Source organism: Euleptes europaea, chromosome 8 (genome assembly GCF_029931775.1).
Source record: "Euleptes europaea isolate rEulEur1 chromosome 8, rEulEur1.hap1, whole genome shotgun sequence".
Taxonomy (NCBI): domain Eukaryota; kingdom Metazoa; phylum Chordata; class Lepidosauria; order Squamata; family Sphaerodactylidae; genus Euleptes; species Euleptes europaea.
Window position 1 is genome coordinate 38185364 of NC_079319.1, and position 20470 is coordinate 38205833.

A 20470-nucleotide genomic window follows, 5' to 3' on the forward strand; every position below is an offset into this window, starting at 1 on the left:
TTTATTCACTTACATATAGATATGTGTGGTTGCTTACTAATTAGTGTGTACTTTATTTCATTTATTGCAGACTTGTATTTCATAAAGGATAATTTTTTTTCCAGTCTGGATGATAGCTACAGTAAGTTCTATGCAACCTGTTTGTAAATTAGCAATATGTATACATTATGCGATGGCTGTACTTGTTTTTTAATTGTTTTTTTACTTTTGTTTGTTGTAGAATCACAAAGTCAGAGTCCGAGCAAGAAATATCGAAATGGGACATTAGCCGGCATACCATCACTGTTGTGGTTTTGTGTAATATAATCAATGCTACTGTTTTTGTTCATTATAACTGTACTGTGACACAAAAGTTCAAAGAGATTGTGAATTATGTAACAACTAATTTGTATGTTTTTTGGAGTAGTTACAATTTGTTATATAAATGCCTTGCAACCTCTGGTGCTGAGCACTTTTTTTCCTTCAATTACTATTGTTCATCATGTCGCCTGTGTTTTGCCATACCACTCACATTTCTATGAATATGAGAAACTACTAAAACAACTTCAGACCTAGAGTTCAGTATGAAGATACAGATTCTACACCATTTCATCTTCTAGAAGTGGTACGATTTATGCTGCTTAACACACGTAGGCTGCTATTTGTCACCTGCAGAATTATACGTTGACTGAAGCCAGGCACTTACATTTTCCTAACCAGTTATCAATCACGCCAACCACATTTATTTTTTCCCAGCTGAAAAGACAGATCAGCATGTGAAAATGTACAGCAGAAGAGCAAGACTATAATTCATAAAACTTTACCCTAATATTTTCATTATTTTAATTTATATCAGTGGCTGACATACGTTTTGATTTCATCATTAGATTCTGCAGAAGGCACATTGAACATGATGATCCACAAACTGCACTGTAGCGGCTGAGTGCATCACAGCCATACATTCTCGTTCCATGCTCATTCCACAAAAAGCTAAGAGTTACAAGTGGGGACCCCTGAGAAAACATAGTAGAAAGGGGATAGGACAGAGACAGGGAAAGAGGAACATGCCTTCAACCCCTATTTCCCTACCATAATCAGATAGAAGGAAACTAACTTAAAGTCCATATGATGATCAGGGCAGAAAGGAATGGTATAAAATTTATAAATAAATGAACAAAATAAATTCCTTAATTGCGCACTGTTTTGCTGACCATCTTGACACTTTACACACACTCACACAGGTGCACAGGTAAGATGAGCTTTGATATCAAGGAAATTGATTTTTTATTCCAAATCTGCCTCATTTATATATTTTCAAGAGATTAACTCATATTACAATCATTTTTGCCATCACTTAGCTGTCCCACTTAATTGGGCTCACAAACCTTAATTTATTTCTTATGAAACAAAATGCCTGCAAAATTACTTTTATCCATATTTTCTTAGATAACAGACATTAAATTTCTGCATATAACGTGTTAACCCATTTTTGCTACCTTTAATCGTGAGAACGATATATCAGTTTTAGTAAGTAAATACTCCATGGTTACATAATTATTTGTTGGCCATTAACCAATAAACCATAAATCTTCAAACATGCCTTTCTTCTATCCTTCTCTGGAGGCCATGGTCATTATTTTCCTGATGTTACTCTTCTCTGGAGGCCATGGTCATTATTTTCCTGATGTTACTCTTGCTTGGATTTAATTTCTCTATTAATGTACTTCTGTATCTATGGCTATAATCCATACCTAAATTTGAATATATTCAAAGGCTGTACTAGCTTGACTCCTATTTTATACTGTGTCCACCATATATATTTACTGAAATGGCCATCCTCTGCATGTGGCCTGCAGAAGAGCTTTTGATGATGTCACCAACCACTGGCAGCAATTTTTCCTCTGATACTTTTGGCTAAATGCATGCCAAGAAGTGGTAGCATGTAGCTACAAACACAAAGAGGCTCAGCCATCCATCCAGGGGAAGGTGGATAAGTAAATGACCAGCAGCCACTGCTCAGCACCATTCCAGCTAGCAGCAACCATGTAGCAGCTGCCTTAAGCACCTGACTGCTCAGTGCTGAGGCACCAGGTAGACTGCCCATCAGGTGGGTGTCAGGACATGAGCATCATTGCTGAGGGCCCTTTTAAGCACTAGAACTGGCCTTGCCCACCACAGTCTCTTTCTCCACTCACCTAGAGAGGGACAGTGCAGTGGGAGGGATTCTCACCTTATTTTCTCCCCTTGCATTACCTATTGGGAAACATGGATGGTATCGTAAAGGGAAGCCCTCATTATAAATCTATTTTAAATCAATAATTTTAATGTTTTTAAAAAAACAACATATGACTAATATGCAAACTAATATGAAAGTACATTAAGGAAACCAAAACTTTTACAAGGACAAATACTTTTAAAATGTTGGACAGAGAAATGGGAATAGAAAAGGGGAAGAAGGAGCATTTATTTTATCAACTAGAGAACAGATAACATAGAAGGTAGCTGAGTAGACACAACAGTTCCCAATTGGGGCGGGGTGCATAAGTACCAAGAGTTATCAATATTTGAGGCTGCAGTCACTGGAGACCTCTTCTGCCTCAAACACTCTGTAATTTCTGTCATCTGTATATGGACAGACCAAGCTCATGTACATAATATTACTACCACAAGCAACAGGCAGGATGAAGAAATTTTATGCTTAGATTGTTCCCAGTGTTACATAATCCACTGTAACAAATGTAAGGAAAGTACAATGGGCAGACTTCTAAATGCCTTCTACATCTGATAAAATGACAAATGTTGTGATATTACCTCCCATCCTTCAATGTGAGACTGCCACTCTTCCAAAACCTCTAATTTTTCCATCTGTCTCTTTGCCTCATTTATGTTGGAACAGACAGATTTCATGGCTTGGAGAGCTTCCATTAAGGCAAAGTAGTCGCTGTGTTTTTTGGGAGTACGCTTTAACAGCTCCTGTAAAGGAAAAAAAATTATATTTCATTTTCTCAACAGGAAACTTAAAGCAGAATCCTGTGAACCACTTGCAGGGGTGGCTCTTTCTCTGCCTTCTCTTTATCCCAACAATTCCATGTAAGCCACCCAAATGCAGATACTGAAGACCAGGAGACCTTCCTGGACAAAACACCACACAGGGGCTGGAATGACCACAGGAAATCACACCCTCATTCTTCGACTAATGGAAGAAACTGGGAGGAACAGGCTTTTCACTCATGCAAGAGAAAGGGGAACATTTCACTTGATTCCCCCTAAACTCAGCACCACCACCCCATGCCATGTGTCATTTTATGCACAAACGGCTGCTGAAGGAAGGGAAGGCAGGGAATAGCATACTCTGGCTGAATTTCCATGCACGGTTACCTGAAAGTACACTCCACTTAATCGAAATAAGCATGCATAAGATAGGGCCACCAACTGGAAAGATGAGTGAATCATCTAAGAATGAAAGTCATTACGTCTACAGATAATGCACAGGCTCATGGCCCACAAGGAGCAGATATACATGCAGCACTCTTCAACTTCTACAAATCTCCATCCAGAGCCAGTCAGATGCAGTCTGACAATGTAAGGAATTCCACAGAAGTGCTACTGCTAAGAGAGGGACAGAACAGGCCTATCCCATAAAGCCACCGACAGGTAAAACAGATGCATATCTCAACACCACCTCACCAAGCCACTGGATGGCATGACAGACCTGTCATATCTCCCTGTCCGAAGGCATCATGAACGCCTGCAGCACTATCACAACCTAAAACACCAGAAACAGCCTCAGTCACAGCCCCAACAATGGCCATGCCAACAGAAGTCCAGTGGCACCTTAGACTGTGTATGTGTGCGTGTGTGCATTATGTGCCATCGAATCACTTCCAAATTATGGTGACTCTATGAATGAATGACCTCCAAAAGTCCTATCATTAACAGCCTTGCTCAGATTTAGCAGTGTGAATACAGGTTTCCTGTATTGAGTCAATACATCTCTTATTGGGTCTTCTTCTTTTCCTGCTGGCTTCAACTTTTCTTAGCATTACTGTCTTTCCCAGTGAGTCTTGTCTTCTCATGATGTGACCAAAATACAATAGCCTCAGTTTAGTCATTTTAGCTTCTAGGAAGAATTCAGGCATGATTTGATCTGGAACCCAATTATTTGTCTTTTCAGCAGTCCACGGTATGTGTAAAACCCGCCTCTAACACCTTAAAGACTAATGACATTTATTTCAATATGAGCTTTCTTAATTCCTAGCAGTATGATTTTCCCTTCATATATCTGCTGAAGTGAACTGTGATTCACAGAAGCTCATACTGAAATAAAAGTTAGCCTCTAAGGTGCCCCTGGACTCTTATTTTATTTCGCTATGGCAGACTAACACAGCTACCCCTTTGAAAACGTGCCAACAGACCCATGAAATAGGAGATACCAAAGGGGCGGCATTTGCATGGAATGCCACAGGAGACTAGTGGAAGAAGCCTGGCCTCAGTGCTGCTAGCAAGCTGGACAAGGCAGTTGCTCAACAGCCTGTTATCAATGCCTACACTTTCTATGCTACAGACTGATCCTCTAGTACATAGGTATATGCTGTTAAGTCACAATCAACTTATAGTGACACCAGCAAGGGGCTTTCAAGGCAAGTGAGAAGCAAAGGTGGTTTGCCATTGCCTTCCTCTGCAGAGTCTTCCTTGGTGGTTTCCCATCCATGTACCTGCCCTGCTTAGCTCCTGAGACCTGACGAGATCGGGCTATACTATACAATTCCTCATCCCACAGGATCTCCTGGTACTTCTAGCTTTTCTTCTGGTTCATGGTAGACTCAGAATGTTCTCATTCATCAACCTTATTCTGAGCATAACACTCTAAGCATTTAAAAAAAAACATACCTTCAAAAGAAGTGGATACTTGCATATTCTCTGGATTGGTGATACTATGTATCCTTCTAATGGCACATCAGTATTCTTGCGTCCTCCTAGCAGCATGCAGTTCTAGAAATGGGGGGGTAATTAAAAACAATGTTGAATGTATCTTTTCCCAGATGTGCTATGTAAGCTCATGAAAAAAATAACACAGGGATGCTCATGAAGCATGCTTTGCTACTAGGTTTTCACAAGGTGCCAGGACTGCCTTTTACCAACTTCATTTTATTAGCTGACTGAAGCTACGTGACCTAGCCACTGCGACCCATGTTTTAGTAACCTCTCAAGGGATTATTATAATGGTTTTTTAATAGAGCAATCACTGAAAATGGTTTGGCAATTTCACCAGGTGCAAAGCTATCAACTATAAACAGGGGCAGACCTATAAAGACCACAGTACACCTATAATAGCTTCCATTATGCATCCATGTTCAATTCAAGATGTTGGTTATTACTTTTAAAGCCCTAAGTATTCTTGGGCCTGCATAATTTTGGGAACACTTTTTTCCCTTTTGCACGTATACTTCCATTAGTTTTAGCAGAGTGAAACTGTGCTCTATGTCTGATTTTGTCTTGGCTTTATTTATATCCTTCGTATATATTTTATCTCTTCTACAGTTTTTAAAGATGGCATTTTTCAGTTTCACTCTGGAAATCCAAAGCTACACCATGAAGATCCAGTTTCTGTACAAATATGCACAGAAGATATCTTATGATGTCTGATAGAGTTGTTTTTATATTTTGTAATCAGCCTTGAGTCTCAGCAAGGAAGGTAGGCTATAAATGAAGTAAATATTTTCATGATTTTAATTTATAAATGGCTTAAATAAAATAATAAATAAATAAATTCTGATGCTTTCCTGTCTTTTTAAAAACTTATTTATTTTAGCCTATACACATATAATTAAAATGCTTATTGTATTGTCCTTTAGATTGTCAGGAGATGGCACTGGCTGTGTGATGCAGACAGATTCTCTGAAATCACTGCTTTGGAATTCATCTGAGCTACAGCCATGATCGTCTTGTGTGTGTTACTTAGAAAATAAGTGGTATCAAAGCAATAGACCAATAAAAAAATCTTGAGTGCAAAATACGAATCAATATCAGCTTACCAACAGAAAAGTCCGTACTGTTCTTATTTTGTTGAGTTCAAGCAGAAGTTTCTGTGCCTTCTCATGGTTACTGCAGTATTCATCATAGATACGAAATCTGTCTTTCTGGAGAAAAACAGATTTTGTATTAGACATTTTGTCCTAAGAATTTTTAAAGCCTATTAGAAATTTAAAAAAAAAAGGATATTATGAAACAGAAAAAAAGAAAATATGGACTCAGTTACTGCCTTTTTAGAAATAGCCAAATATGAAAGATAGGCAGCCATCGTTAATTTGTAATAGCTGGCCTATATAATAACTACAATAGAAACTCATGATTGTCAGGTACTGGAAACTAACAATAATGGCTCGGATCCTAATTCCCTTCCTGCTTGCAGTAGGCACTTCTTGAGTAAAACAGCATCCTGATAGCTCACCTGCTATTGACTCTCAAGATCTGAGCATGGGCTCTCACTTAACCTACTACAGCACAGTTACCAAATTTAACATTGCAAAGCTGCACATCCAGTGATGACTAATTAGTAGTTAATGGAGACACCAACAGCATAGGACACACATTGCTGCATACCTCCACGCTAAATATGTAACTAATATAAAATTAATATTCTATGCACCTGTCTGAAAATATGAAATCAATTCAGTAGCCTGCAAAATTCATTACAGCCCAGTCTTGAAAACCATGCTAAAGACTACCTCAGTAAAAATACCCTTCAGAATGGACACTGTAACACAGTAACAGCATAATCCTGAAGATAGTTGCACTATTCGGGCAGCCCATTCCTGAGTGGGGGAGGTCAGGAATGGCACAGCCAGAACAGCACAGATGCACCGCCTCCTGAGAGGCTTCCCGACTGGAAAAAACAAGAAAACATTTTTTGAACATAACCCCATGAAACTCCCACATAGGGTACCATAGGACACCAGCTATTTTGCAGGCGTGTTCCCAGGACGAAAGGGCTTTGGAAACTGCTTAAAGGCAACTCCGCCCCTGGGAACACCCCCCTGGACGCCAGCACAGGCACTTACATCAGGAAAACACTGCTGGGAAGGCAGCCGGTGCTGCTGCATTGATCCCCAGAGCCGGCATAACTCTCCCTGTGTCGGTGTCCATGCCACGGACAGTGCAAGTGGCATGGGCGCTGGTGTAGGGATCACGTCAGCTCCTTTGTGGCTCCAGCCCCCCCTTCAGGGTTGCACAAAAAGCCCGTTAATTTCAATGGAAGGGTGTAACTCTGCTTAGGGTTGCATTGTAAAGCTCTCTCTTTTTAGCATAGCAGTGATTTCTGCTTCCAAGTGTCCTTAAAAGACCTAAATTAATACAATCAAATCCTTTTTTGTTCTCAAAGCACTACCATGCCAGCAATTTACTGTGCCAGTAAAAAGCTGAAGAGAGAAATATCAATTAAAAATACTAAGCTTAAATGATGGACATACAAAATGAAGAAAGCAGGTTCCAACTTCTTGTTGAGCACTAGGTTCAGGGCGTAGACATTCCTCAATCCTGGACAGAAAATCCTTGTGCAGTTCAAGAATATCTTCAATATTTGAGAACAACATCTGTAATTAAGAAATGCAAAATATAAATAAACAAAAGCAAACAACAACAAATGAGGAGCAAGAATAAGTAACTACTAACCTTAACTGTCTCCTCTGTAACATTTTTATCAACTTTGAAAGCAGCCCATTGCATCATTCTGTGAAAGAATGTCTGGAAAATAATACGAAAATCAACAAATGACCAAAAGCATTAAACAATGTTAGACCACTCACAACAGGCTGTCGTGGCAAAAGTAAAGACAGTGCTGACACAGGCAATTTACTTCATCGGATATACAAACTGATATGGCATAAATATGTATCCACATGCTTAAGTACAACAGAATTAACAACTCTGGCGTATTTGAAGCAAAGAACCTCAAAGATGCACCAGATATGCTCAAAGATGAATATTAAAAATCAGGCATTAGGGTCACAGTTCAGTGGGCAAGTACCATGTTTGCAAACATTATTTCATAATGGTCAGTTAGATGTTCATGGCATTTCACAACTAGCAGTGGGAGTTTGCACAGTTTGCAGAACTAGGTTTTGGTGATGTTGCACCTGTCCATAGATATGACTTTAACATTCTTATTTCCCGCTCAGTTTTAGGGCACAGTGTCATACAGTTTCGAGCTGTCTCCGCTAACAAAGAAAACATCAAGGGCTGAATGCAATTACTACCCCCGAAAGTACAGTCCTCATGGTGTCATGCCTCAAACTTTATGCATGAGATGAAAACACAGAAGAAAAACAGAAAACAAAACCATACATATGTATCCTTTCAGACAACCTAGTTACAACACGAAAACACAATACATACAAAACCCAAATCATGTTTCTAATATGGGACCGTTCACAGAAAATAGACATTTAAGCAACAACAACATGGCCTGAGGTCATAAGGTGAGGAGCATGGTCAGCCAAATGCAGAACACCCAGTAAACATTTATGAAAATGATGTGCCTGATAATTGTATATTCTGTGTGTGAGGGGGGGGATCTGTTTCTATGTTTCAGGTGGGTAATCTTGTTAGTCTAGAAAATTCTGTTGGTCTTTGAAACTACTGGTCTCAAGTTGTTTCTAAAAGTGTACGGTCATTGGCATTAAGAATATTTTTAGTACCTGTGCATGTATTTTATGATACACCCATGTATGAGAAATTAGAAATGGAACAGAATAAATAAGACAGCTTTAACAGCATGACAAATGTGGGATAGCTTACAGAAGCCACACTAGTTTTATTAGGGTTCCTGGAACACCAGTGATGGAAAGGTATAATACAGACATAAGCTTCCTGGACATTGCTCATTTTCTGATAGGTAGCCTGAACACAACTGGGGCGGGAAGGGGAGATAATCCAATTTAGGTTTTGATAAAGTAGCAGCTAAATTTGAAGATGAGAGCCAGTGTGTTGTGGTGGTTAAAGCAGTGATAGTCAGAGGCTTGTTTTTTTGACATGCCATCTGTGGCTCTTCTGAGCATAGTTCCTCAATATGGCACCTGCTCCATGTTTCAGGAAAGTGAGCAAGGCCTTGCCTGATGTGGCTTGCTGTTGGCATAGTGAGGTGCAGCACCCACCTTCCTCACCCCCTACATTGCAGCAGGAAGTTGGGAGGGGTGAGGAAGGTAATTGTTTCCTGCCTTGCTCTCCGTGGTCCTATTGACTTGCTCTCCGCCCACTGGGAACCAGCTGCCACTGATCTGGTTTGTATCAATTTATTCTATTAAGAGATGACACTGTTTAGTCGACATAAATTTCAAAAGGGCATTGCTGGTGCCTCATATATTGCATTAGAGACATAATACATATATAGTGTCTCAATTTGTGCATAACAGATGCATGTTAAATTCAGAGCATAACCATTCAATATTCTTTGCAGGGGAAGATGTACTTTCCGTAACCTTGCAACAAAACTTATTTTTTCCCCCAATAGATTTTTAGAAACTCTGGCCAGGCTCCTTTAGCTCTTCTCTTCTGTTCATTAACCTGTGCCAGCAGTACAGGGAAAGGCATCCAGTCATGCTGCTACTCTGATACTAAACAAAACATCTCTTCTTTCTGTAATTCACCAGCTGGATGACCACCTGTTTCCCCTACTTGGCTGGAGTGCTAATGGTACAAAAAGAAACACACAACCCACTATCCAAGGACAGTAACACCACCACCTATTTTAAGGCACAGATTATAATCTAGCCTCTTAGTGCAAATTCTGGAACATGTATCTAATAAGGCATATACATTTATTCCTCCTTCACAAAAAGTTCCTTCATTTTTATTCCTTATATTCTACCGATTAAATAAATACTTTCCATCCCTAGTCACACTATTCTATCTGCTAGCCCAATTCTATTTCCACTCTTTTTATTTATAGTAGAGTTAAATTAAAGTGGATTAGCTTCAAGTGTGAGACCCATGTTTGGGATTTCAAGTGTGGAAAGAACCATTTTAAATATTGGTTTGCTTCTGCTAATTGTCACACCTTGTCCTGCTGTTAAATTATAATGAGGGAAAAGTTTTAGTAGCTTGTTTAAAAAATTGTTAAAATATACTTCTACTTTAAAAACATACCCATGGTAGTTTACACATACAATACATGCCCTTTAGAAACAATAAGTTTTTAAAAGCTCTCAGTAAAAGCACCAGATACATGATAACCAAGTTCCAAAAAGCTGGCTAAAAATATAAACCCTCATCTATATAAAGCCATAGGATAAAACATTATAACAATATGAAGATCACAGAATCATAGAGATGGAAGGGACCACAAGGGTCATCTAGTCCAACCCCCTGCACAATGCAGGAAATTCACAACTACCTCCCCCACACATCCCCAGTGACCCCTATTCCATGCCCAGAAGATGGCCAAGATGCCCTCCCTCTCATGAACTGCCTATGGTCATAGAATCAGCATTGCCTCTGCTAGATGATATAAAGCAACATAAAAATACAAACATTCTATAAAAAACCAGAGCAGTCTCTCAAACTTTTCACAGCAACCCTCTCCTCAACTCCATTGCACAAAGCTAAAAGGCCTTCCAATCCTAATATACTTTGAGATGGCTTTTTTATGCATGCTGAATCTGGTAATTGAGTTGCAATGATCTGTACATTTTCTGCTGTCTGCTTGTGCTGATGATTTGTCTTTAAAGGAGATGTCTATCCCAGATTGAAATCAAGAAGCTTTGATAGATAAGAGGCAGCTATCGAAATTGTGAAAAACTGTCATTTCAGTTAGCATATCTTGTAGTATTAAATGTGTTATTTGAATCAAAATAAACCCTAGGAAGTACTTTGTAAAAAGGAATTAGGTTCTCCACTTAAACATTTTTTTAAAAAAACTGTCCTTAAACATCAGTGCTTGTGACACTGCCAGAATGTAAGATTTGATCACTCTTTGAGTGGCATACAATCAAAAGCCTGATTTGGTCTCCTTTCTTTGAAAATCCCACAGTCAAAACTACCATTCAATGTATTCTGTGAACAAAACCAGCTCTATAACAGAAAGCTTCAGCTGTTTGTCCACTTGGCATCTAATAATACTATACTATCACATGCTCATTATGACTCATTCATTTATTTCTACAGCAAATAAAACATGAACACTAGAAATAAGCTTCCCATATTTGTGAATGACCTGTTTTTGTAATTCAGAAATACATTAAGCTTTAAATAACTATCATCCATCTGTAATGTATGCAGTAATTTTACCCCATGCACATAATTAATTAAAATTTCCATCACATCACAGATTATGCAGAATAGTTATAGAGTTCTATTTTTTTCAGCATTCATCCACATTTCACCTTTTAATACACTTTGGGAGGGAAATAATATAAAAAAATTAGCTTCCTGTTTAAAGCCAGTTGAATCTATCACGTTAATATTTTCTCTTGAATGTTACAAGATGACAATGATTCATCAGAATCTATGTTGCCATAATGGAAGGGCATCAACCTATACCACACTTATCACATATTATTTTTATCCCTTCATTCCTATAGGAGCTCAAGATTGAAAGTATGACTTACTTCATTTGCCTCAACAACTTCCTTAGTAAATTGGGTTGGGAGATAGTGATTGGGCCAAGTAAATTTCATGGACGAGTCCAACATATTTCACTGTTTATGCTTTTATTGACCTTTCACTGTTAATAGATTATTTTTAGTTTTTGCCAGTTAAGTCATTCTTATTTTACTGTGGTAGTCTGGATTGTTTTTTGATCGGCTACTCCTATTTTATGCCTTTATGTTGCTTTACTTATGTCCTAAATTGCATTCTTCTGGAGAGATGGCATAAAAGTGTGCTGAATAATTAAGCTTTCAAATATTTTAATTAATTCCAGATATCACATTACCTAGACTTCATACAAGGCAACCTTGGATGAAAGATGAACTTTTACAAACTCTACATACTTTTACATTCATACCAACACATTATGGATGAAGGACTTTGTTTGCAGTTATGTGTGGCAGACCAAGATGGACAGTGTTGTTGAAAACAGAACCATGAGATGCAATGAGTATATGTCCCAACCTTGCCATGTGTCATAAGAACAACAGCGGGAGTCAACAAAACTCCATGGTCATGGCTTCACAGGGCTTCTTGAAAGTGGTTGACTCATATGCCAAATAATTGTAAGTTATTCCTGTTCCGTCAATAAAATCCCAAAGCCTGACAGCTCTTTAAAAGACAGGTCCTAGCTGGAGATCTCCCGCTATTACAACTGATCTCCAGGTGACAGAGATCAGTTTCCCTGGAGAAAATAGCCACTTTGGCAATTGGACTCTATGGTATTGAAGTCCCTCCCCTCCTCAAACCCTACCCTCCTAAGGCTCCGCCCCAAAAACCTCCCGCTGGTGGTGAAGAGGGACCTAGCAACCCTACCTGCTGGACTGCCTCTCCTGCTATGTTCAATTGCAACAGGTCTGAAGGTGCTATTCTGCAAACAGGTAAAAAGCCACAATGTCAGGAACTACTTAACCAGCTTAGCATGTATCTTGGATACAGTGACTCAAATCTACAGAACAATTATCCCGTCAAGATGCCATGTGCTATGACAACATGTCAACCAGATAAGCAGGTTGTACCTGAGTCAGCATCATTCTGTGGAAGCTCCAGCAGCAGGGAGTGTTGAGTTAGTGGCTGACCAGGAACCCAGCCAAGAACATGTTGACATGGAGTCATCCTGACACAGAGCCTAAGGAGGCATAAAGTTTCACTCTTTTTACTCCAGTGCATAATATGGCTTGACCACATCTCCCTAGATCCCTCCATGGTGTCTCCAAGTGGAGGGAATATAGTGTATTGTCCTGCCCAGCCTTCCATACTAGAATTAAGTCTCTTAGCAAGAGCAGTGGCACTTCCCAGTTCTAGTTCAGTTTTTGTAGCCAGTTCAGTTATATGTTTCCTCTTGATGTACCTCTATAGTTACCATAGTTACCTATGGGTTACTTGGCCTCTTCTTTATGATACTTCATGGGCAGTCAAATATTGGTCAATTTGGTATCATCATGCCACAATCAATACATGCATAAATGTTATTTATTTGTTGCATAATTAGGACTACACAAAGCAATCATATTTCTAAAGTTATATAATTATTTACCTCTTTGTAAGTAGGAGAATAATGTGCTGCAGACAGTAATTTCTAATACAACTGACAACTCAGCAGACACCATGATAAATATCTTCTCTATGTTACAATTTTCTGTAAAGAAGTGACACTATTCATATTCAGTCCCAGAATTTCCATCTTTGGTGTAATTGGGGCCTGTAGAATCACTAAAAATGATTCAACAGCAAAGCCTGGCTAACAGACAACGTAGGCCTAATTGTAATATACACTCTTTTATCATGCAACCAACTCAGTCAAACACATACAAGTATGTCATAACTAATTCTCAGAACTAAGAATTTTTTTCTGATGAATACTAAGTAAAACCAGAAAAAACCAACAGAACAGCAAATTCAGCACAACCATCTTTTTTTTCCTGTCAAGTCACAGCTGACTTATGGTGACTGCATAGGGTTTTCAAGGCAAGAGACGGTCAGAGGTGGTTTGCCATTGCCTACCGCTGCATCACGACCCTGGTATTGCTTGGAGTTCTCCCATTCAAACAGTAGCCAAGGTCGACCCTGCTTAGATTTTGAAGTCTGACAAGATTAGGCTACCTGGGCAATCCAGGTCAGTGCCAGAACCAGTTACCATGGGCCAAACTACAGGTTACAGCTGAGGGTCCCCACTGTGATGCACATGTGTGCCATTGGCACCCACTGACACCTACCTGGTGCTCACCAACTGTTTTTAGAAAGTGGACAGGGCCAGGTGGAGATCTGATTGGCTGGGAAGATTTTAAAAAAACAACATTGTTTGCACCCAAGTACAAAGATCTTCACTGCCTGACTCAGGTTAAACTGGGTATATGCGAGAAAATATTTTTAAACAACATGATCATTTGAAAAGGCATCTTGTTAAGCAGAGCTTCTGCCTGAAATGTTGAAGACTTACTAGCAGATTTATGCATAACCTCACTCCCTGACATTTTGTGGTTGGCTCTGCCTCCTGCATAGGGTTGTTAGGTCCCCTCTGGCCACCGGCAGGGGGTGGTGGGTAAGGTGCCATATCCAGGTTGGAAAATTCCTTGAGATTTCAGAATAGTGCCTGGAAAGGATAGGGACCTCAGTGGGGTACAATGCCATAGAGTTCACCCTCCAAAGCATCCATTTTCTCCAAGGGAAGTGTAGTTTGGAGACTGGTATCCCTCTTCTTGCAGCAGCCATTTTCTGGTTGCACACACCACCTGTGTCAGAATTCCAAAGATGTCCATACACTCAAAGGTTTGGGGACCCCTGCATTCATGCTACCAGATGAATGCCATGGGGACATTTGATGGCATGTTTCATTGTCAAAAGAACACAGATAAACCACTATCTACAAGATTCACAATATCTATAGGATCAGCTGTATACTTATTTGGTCATGATTTCTCCACATATAAAAACACAGAAGGTAGACAACTATTGGGTCTGCTCTTTTGGGTAGACTATTTTTAAAGACATTGCAAGACTTGTCCAACTTTATAAAGAGAACTTTATTATCTAGAGTTCTTGCCAGCTGCTAACCGCAAATTATAAAGATGATTCCCATTCCCTGTTAAAGACCAGACAAAATGGAAGCAATCATAGTTTATCTGCAGTGGAGAAATAAATAGAGTTCACCTTGGGCACAAAGGAAAGCAAAGACCTCTGCATCCTTTGTTCCTTTGGGACCGATTTAAATGGCCACAAAGTGCCTGAACATACAGTGTTCTGCCTGTAAGAAATGAATATATATTTGATCACCGTGAGATAGAAATCCCAGCAGAAAAATGTAATATAGAAGTGTCATGTGGAGATACAGAAATAAGGCCAAAATTTATCTCCAAAGGAACACAACATCTCTTGTATGTATTAGCATAAAAGTACAAGTATTTGACTGAAAAAGACATTCTGGCAAAAGCTGTTATTTAGAAGAGACACTGACTGCATTCAGATCTCACAACATGTTTGATAAAGCTAAGATTAGGAAGTTTGCTTCGGCATTCAGACTCTCGTGGGATTAAATTTAACTTTGGAATCCTGGTCTCTGGGAAGTAAACTCCAATTTGTCAAGACACCTGCATTCAGACCTTAAGGCAGGGGAGGGGAACGTCAGGCTTGGGGGCCGTTTAAGGCCCGCGAAGTCATTTGGTCTGGCCCTTCGTGGGTCCTGGAAGATCTCTAGCTCAGAAGGATCTAAACTGGTGATCCGCCCCCTCCCGCAGACAGGAATAGCCTCTATTCACGGCAGATGTGAGTTTGTTTTGCCAAGAAAAGGAACCTTTTTTCCCCTTGCAGAAGAGTCATTAGCTATGGAGCTGCTAGGACAGCCCCAGAAACTGTGTTAACCCTTTCCCACCCCGGCCATGGAGAAACGTATTTCCTCTGTACTAAACGTATTTCCTCTGTACTACAAGAGGGCTGGGGGCGGAAGTGGCAACAATAGAGGGGTTAAAGGAGGCAGGGCCAGAATGCGTGCGGAGGGGGAGTTCTTAGCCAGTGTGTCCTCATTTTATCCCTGCAGGCAGAGGTAGGAGGAGCCGGCTGTACAATCCGGCCCCGACCATGCGGAGCAGGAGCAACTTGGGCGTGCAGCTGGACGGCTACACCGGCTGGTGCAACAGGCCATCCTGTGCCACCAGGTGGGCAAGTGCACCACTGGTTGAATGCCTGCCTGCTTGCCCGCGCGGGGGGGGGGTCATCTGGAGCAGCTGCCTGCTTGGAGCTTGGTCGGCTAATTTTTAAGTTGATAATTTTGTATGGCCCGTGAATGACGTTATAAATATCCAAATGGCCCTTGGCTGAAAAAAGGTTCCCCACCCCTGCCTTAAGGCAACACTGAAAATTTCCTGATTTGATCAAGTTCCAATCTAGACCCACCATTTTTAATTTCTCTCTAAACAAACAAACAAAAAACCACAAGGGAGAAAAAAAACTCCCCTCAAAACCCAGCAATTAAATAGTATAAAAACAGAAGAATTAAAAGAAAGGTATATATAGAGACAAAAATATAACAGTGGTAGATCTACATGTAAGTTTCAATAAAAGGTTTCCAAATATCTAAAAATAAGTCCAAATGCAACTGTAGTCTATATGCCATGAGTTCAAATATTGATAAAATTCTAAGGTCCTTGATCCATTGATTTACCAGAGTCATTTACCTCTCCAATGCTGTAAAATGAGTTTTAGCTGTAATAAGGGTACAGAGGGTCCATTGTTGTTGACCATCAGTTAGCCTCCGAGTGACATGCAGACATAAGCATTCTCAGAAATCAGAGAATATTCTAATACAAAATTGATATGAGTAATAACTTCTTCCCAGAAAAAAAGAATGGCTGGACATGCCCAAAGCCTATGTTTAAGGGATGCATCCTGTGAGTTACAACGCCACCAGTTAGATGCTTTACTCATTTCTTTGCTAAAGAGTCACTGTGATGTCCAGTATATCCTAAAAAAAAATTCTGAATAAGTCACAACTTAAGATCCACAGAGAGAGCACTGAAGGAGCTAGGAGAAGGGAGGTGGGTTAAGCAGCCTCCTCCTGCACGTATTCTCAAGTGCCCTGCATCTCCCAAATTAGCTTTACAAGGAAGCTCGTTTTTCATTTGTAATGGCTAATCTGAACAAAGGAAACCTAATAGAGCAAACAGAAATGTAACAGGAGGTACAGGTCCTCTTCTGATGGTTAGGGTTGCCATTGGACTCTATGGCATTGAAGTCCCTCCCCCAAACCCACCCTCCTCTTCTGATGGTTAGGGTTGCCATTGGACTCTACGGCATTGAGGTCCCTCCCCTCCCCAAAACCCACCCTCCTCAGGCTCCGCCCCAAAATCCTCCCGCCGGTGGTGAAGAGGGACCTGGCAACCCTTCATACAATTGTTATTAATAATACAGTAACCTAACCACTTACATAGGGAAATTATCCCATTTTAAGTCATCTGAGAAAAATACCGTATTTTTTGCTCCATGAGACGCACTTTTTTCCTCCTCAAAAGTGAGGGGAAATGTCTGTGCATCTTATAAAGTGAATGTGCACACAGAGCCGGCTGGGCACGCTGGGAGGCGGCTGGGGAAAGCCGCCTCGCGCAGTTCTCTGTGCGCCCGCCCAGCCCGCTCTGTGCGCCTGCCAGCCTCCCAGCTGGGAAGCGGGGGGGGAGTACAGAGCCAGCTTGGTGCGCTGGAACGACGCGAGCCGGCTCTGTGCGCCCGCCCGCCTCCCAGCTGGCGGCCCTGCCCGCCTCCCAGGGCATTCACTCCATAGGACAAGTTTTTAGAGGAGGAAAACAAGATTTTTTCTTGTTTTCGTCCTCTAAAAACTAGGTGCGTCTTATGGAAAGGTGCGTCCTATGGAGCGAAAAATATGGTAGGTCGCAGTGAAAAGTAGGTCACTTCACATAAACAAACTTATAGTGGGTAAACAAAGAGCATTGAGAGATTTTATCTGTGTGCATGTAATATAGACGTTTTAAGTAATGATTTAGGGCCAGTGCAAATGTGATTATAGTTTTTCCATGTACAGACTGATTCTAAAAATGTATAGACTGATTCTAAAACACTATAGCAGTATAAGCATTTAACACATAAATTTGCCTTGGTATTACAGAGTCCTTGCTGAACTTTGGGGATTTCTGATAGATTTCATTTTAGAAATAAATGAGTAGGGTTGCCAGCTCCAGGCTGGGAAAGACCTGGATATTTTTGGGTGGAGCCTAAGGAGGGCAGGGTTTAGGGAGGGGAGGGACTGCCATAAAGTCCAATTGCCAAAGTGGCCATTTTCTCCAGGTGAACTGATCTCTATTGGCAGGAGATCAGTTGTAATAGCAGATCTCCAACTACCACCTGGAGGTTGGCAACCCTATAAACGAGGCACTAAAAAGTTTTTTTCTAATGGCACAAGTATTCAGCACATGGCAATGGAAGGTCACCAATATGGCACTCCTATACATACTTACTTAAGAGGAAGTGAGATTTATTTCCAAGTATAGATGCATAGAGAAGATAATGTTCAGTCCCGATGTACTAAAAAAGATGCTAAAAGTGCAATCCTGAACAGATATATCTTTCTAAATTTGGGTTTGCCTCTGCATAATGTCAAAATTGTAATGAAATACAGTCTGTTTGTTAATGCTATGTTTTTAGACACATCAAACATGAATAATATTAAAATGTTCATCTGACATAGAAATGGGGAGGTGCGTGGCTCAGTGGTAGAGCATCTGCTTGGCATGCAGAAGGTCCCAGGTTTAACCCCCAGCATCTCCAGTTAAAGGGACTAGGCAAGTAAGTGATGTGAAAGACCTCTACCAGAGACCCTGGAGAGCTTCTGCCGGTCTGAGTAGACAATACTGACTTTGATGGACTGATCCAGTATAAGGCAGCTTCATGTGTTCATGTTTTCAAATGATGCTAGATTCCTATATTTCAAGTTGGGTAGGCAGAAAATGCCCTGACCTGGACAGCCCAGGCTAGCTCAGATTTCAGAAACTAAGAAGGGTTGTGGCCCTGGTCAGTATTTGGATGGGAGACCACCAAAGATGATACCAGGGCTGCTGTGCAGAAGAAGGCAATTGCAAACCACCTCTGATCATCTCTTGCTTTGAAAACGCTACAGGATTGCCATAAATTGGCTGCGACTTGATGGTAAAAAATTTAAAAGGAAAAGAGAACATGGAATTTTTTTGCAAGCAAGAAATGCACTAAGTTTAGAAGTGGGTACTACGGTACTTCAAAAAGTTACAGCCACTGAACTACTCCAAAAAAGTGCTTCTATGATATCACATAATCCAAACATAGTTATTAACAAACGAAATAGAACCAAATTCAAACCTGAATAAAATGTCTGTGTACATCCTGCTGAGCTGATACACCGTGGAAGCACAGGAACGGACAAGCCAGGTTGGCAGGCCACATACTTACTATGCATCGTTTTTCCCTTACATTGCTTTCTTCTGGTCTAACTGAATTAAATGCAGCTACATCCCAAAAGGGATCGCCATAACTCGGCTGCGACCTGAAGGCACTTTACACACACACACACACACACACACACACATCTTAAAACTAGCTATTTTCTGTGTGACTGGTTAAAAGATCCCCAGCCTCTTGCATAGCTCTATCAAGTCTCCAGCTAATTTCCCCCAGTAAACTGAGACCCCCTGTGATTGGTGTAACACCATGCTAAAAATTTTGGCAGAAGGAAGTCTCCACATTGCTATGCTCAAGATTTAAAAGAACACTGTGCTGTTCTTCCTACATTACACTAAAGTAGAGGTACAAGTTCTCCTTTCACTAGTCAATCAATTCTCAAAGGGGGTGCTATTATGAAGAACAAGGAGGCTCTATGGTGCTTGTTAGACTTTGACAAGAAGTACTCTTTTCTTCTCTGTCCAGTTGTGTCAGGAAAGGAGGCCCATGACTCCAAGCCAGGTTTTAGCTGCTGTCCAAACACTACTGTCCACTACTTCTAGCAGTGCATGGAATTTCTTAGAGATCATATATGTATGTTACCACAAAAAAGGTGCCAGCTGGTAGGGGGTTTCTATACATAAGCTGTCGTAGTAATTAGGGGTGTGCAAAATAAAACTGGTAAAATTCAGATTTGAGTCTAATGGACCTGAAATTTTCAGGCAAAGTTCGATATTCCTGAACCCCCATATCAGGAATATCTGGATTTGGGGGGGAATCGAGTCTACTAGACTCAAATCCAAATTGTACCCCCCCTTTTTCCCAACCTATCTCCCCCCACTTACTCTGACTCCAGGGTGCAGTGTCCACCTCCAAGCCCTGGGTGGAGCCTGGAAGCTGTGGTGGTGGCAGACACAGAGGGCGAAAATGCATGGTCGCTTTAGCCTCTTTTATTCCCTGTTTCAGCCAGGATTCAGCCAGGATCGAAAGCACGTTCAGTAAAAACGCAATCCTGGCTGAATCCTGGCTGAAACAGGGAATAAAGAAGGCTAAAGCGACCATGCGTTTTCGCCCAGAGATACCTCCGAGCCCCACGTGGACTTAATCCAGTGAGCCTTTAAGAGAAGGTTTGGAGATTTGTCCTGACCCATGGTCTGACTACAACCTATTCAAAACTAAGATGAATGTGGCCCTGATACCCCACATGAGAGGAGGCCCACAAAAACTCATGAATCCTACTGGATTCCAAAATGTTCTGTGGGATTTTAGGATTCCAAACATGTGTTCTGTTGAAGCCGCAGTGGAAACATGGAATGTGAAGCTCCTTGAAGCAATCAACAAAGTTGCCCCCCCCTCTGACCTCTCCCACCTGTGAGTTGAAACCCATCCCCCTGGTTTACCACAGAACTGAGTGATCTCAAAAGGACTGGAAGAT

General features: G+C 40.8%; 1 protein-coding gene across 2 annotated transcripts in view; it reads right to left on the reverse strand.

Annotated features, from left to right (window-relative positions):
• PREX2 (phosphatidylinositol-3,4,5-trisphosphate dependent Rac exchange factor 2) overlaps positions 1–20470 on the reverse strand; it is a 147326-nt gene that overhangs the window by 102627 nt on the left and 24229 nt on the right. For both annotated transcript variants that reach the window (XM_056854475.1, XM_056854474.1), the window contains exons 2-6: positions 7651–7722; positions 7449–7571; positions 6015–6119; positions 4870–4971; positions 2791–2952 (exon numbers count right to left, since the gene is read on the reverse strand). In XM_056854475.1, coding sequence (XP_056710453.1) covers positions 2791–2952; positions 4870–4971; positions 6015–6119; positions 7449–7571; positions 7651–7722 — 564 coding nt within the window. The remainder of the gene's footprint in view (positions 1–2790; positions 2953–4869; positions 4972–6014; positions 6120–7448; positions 7572–7650; positions 7723–20470) is intronic.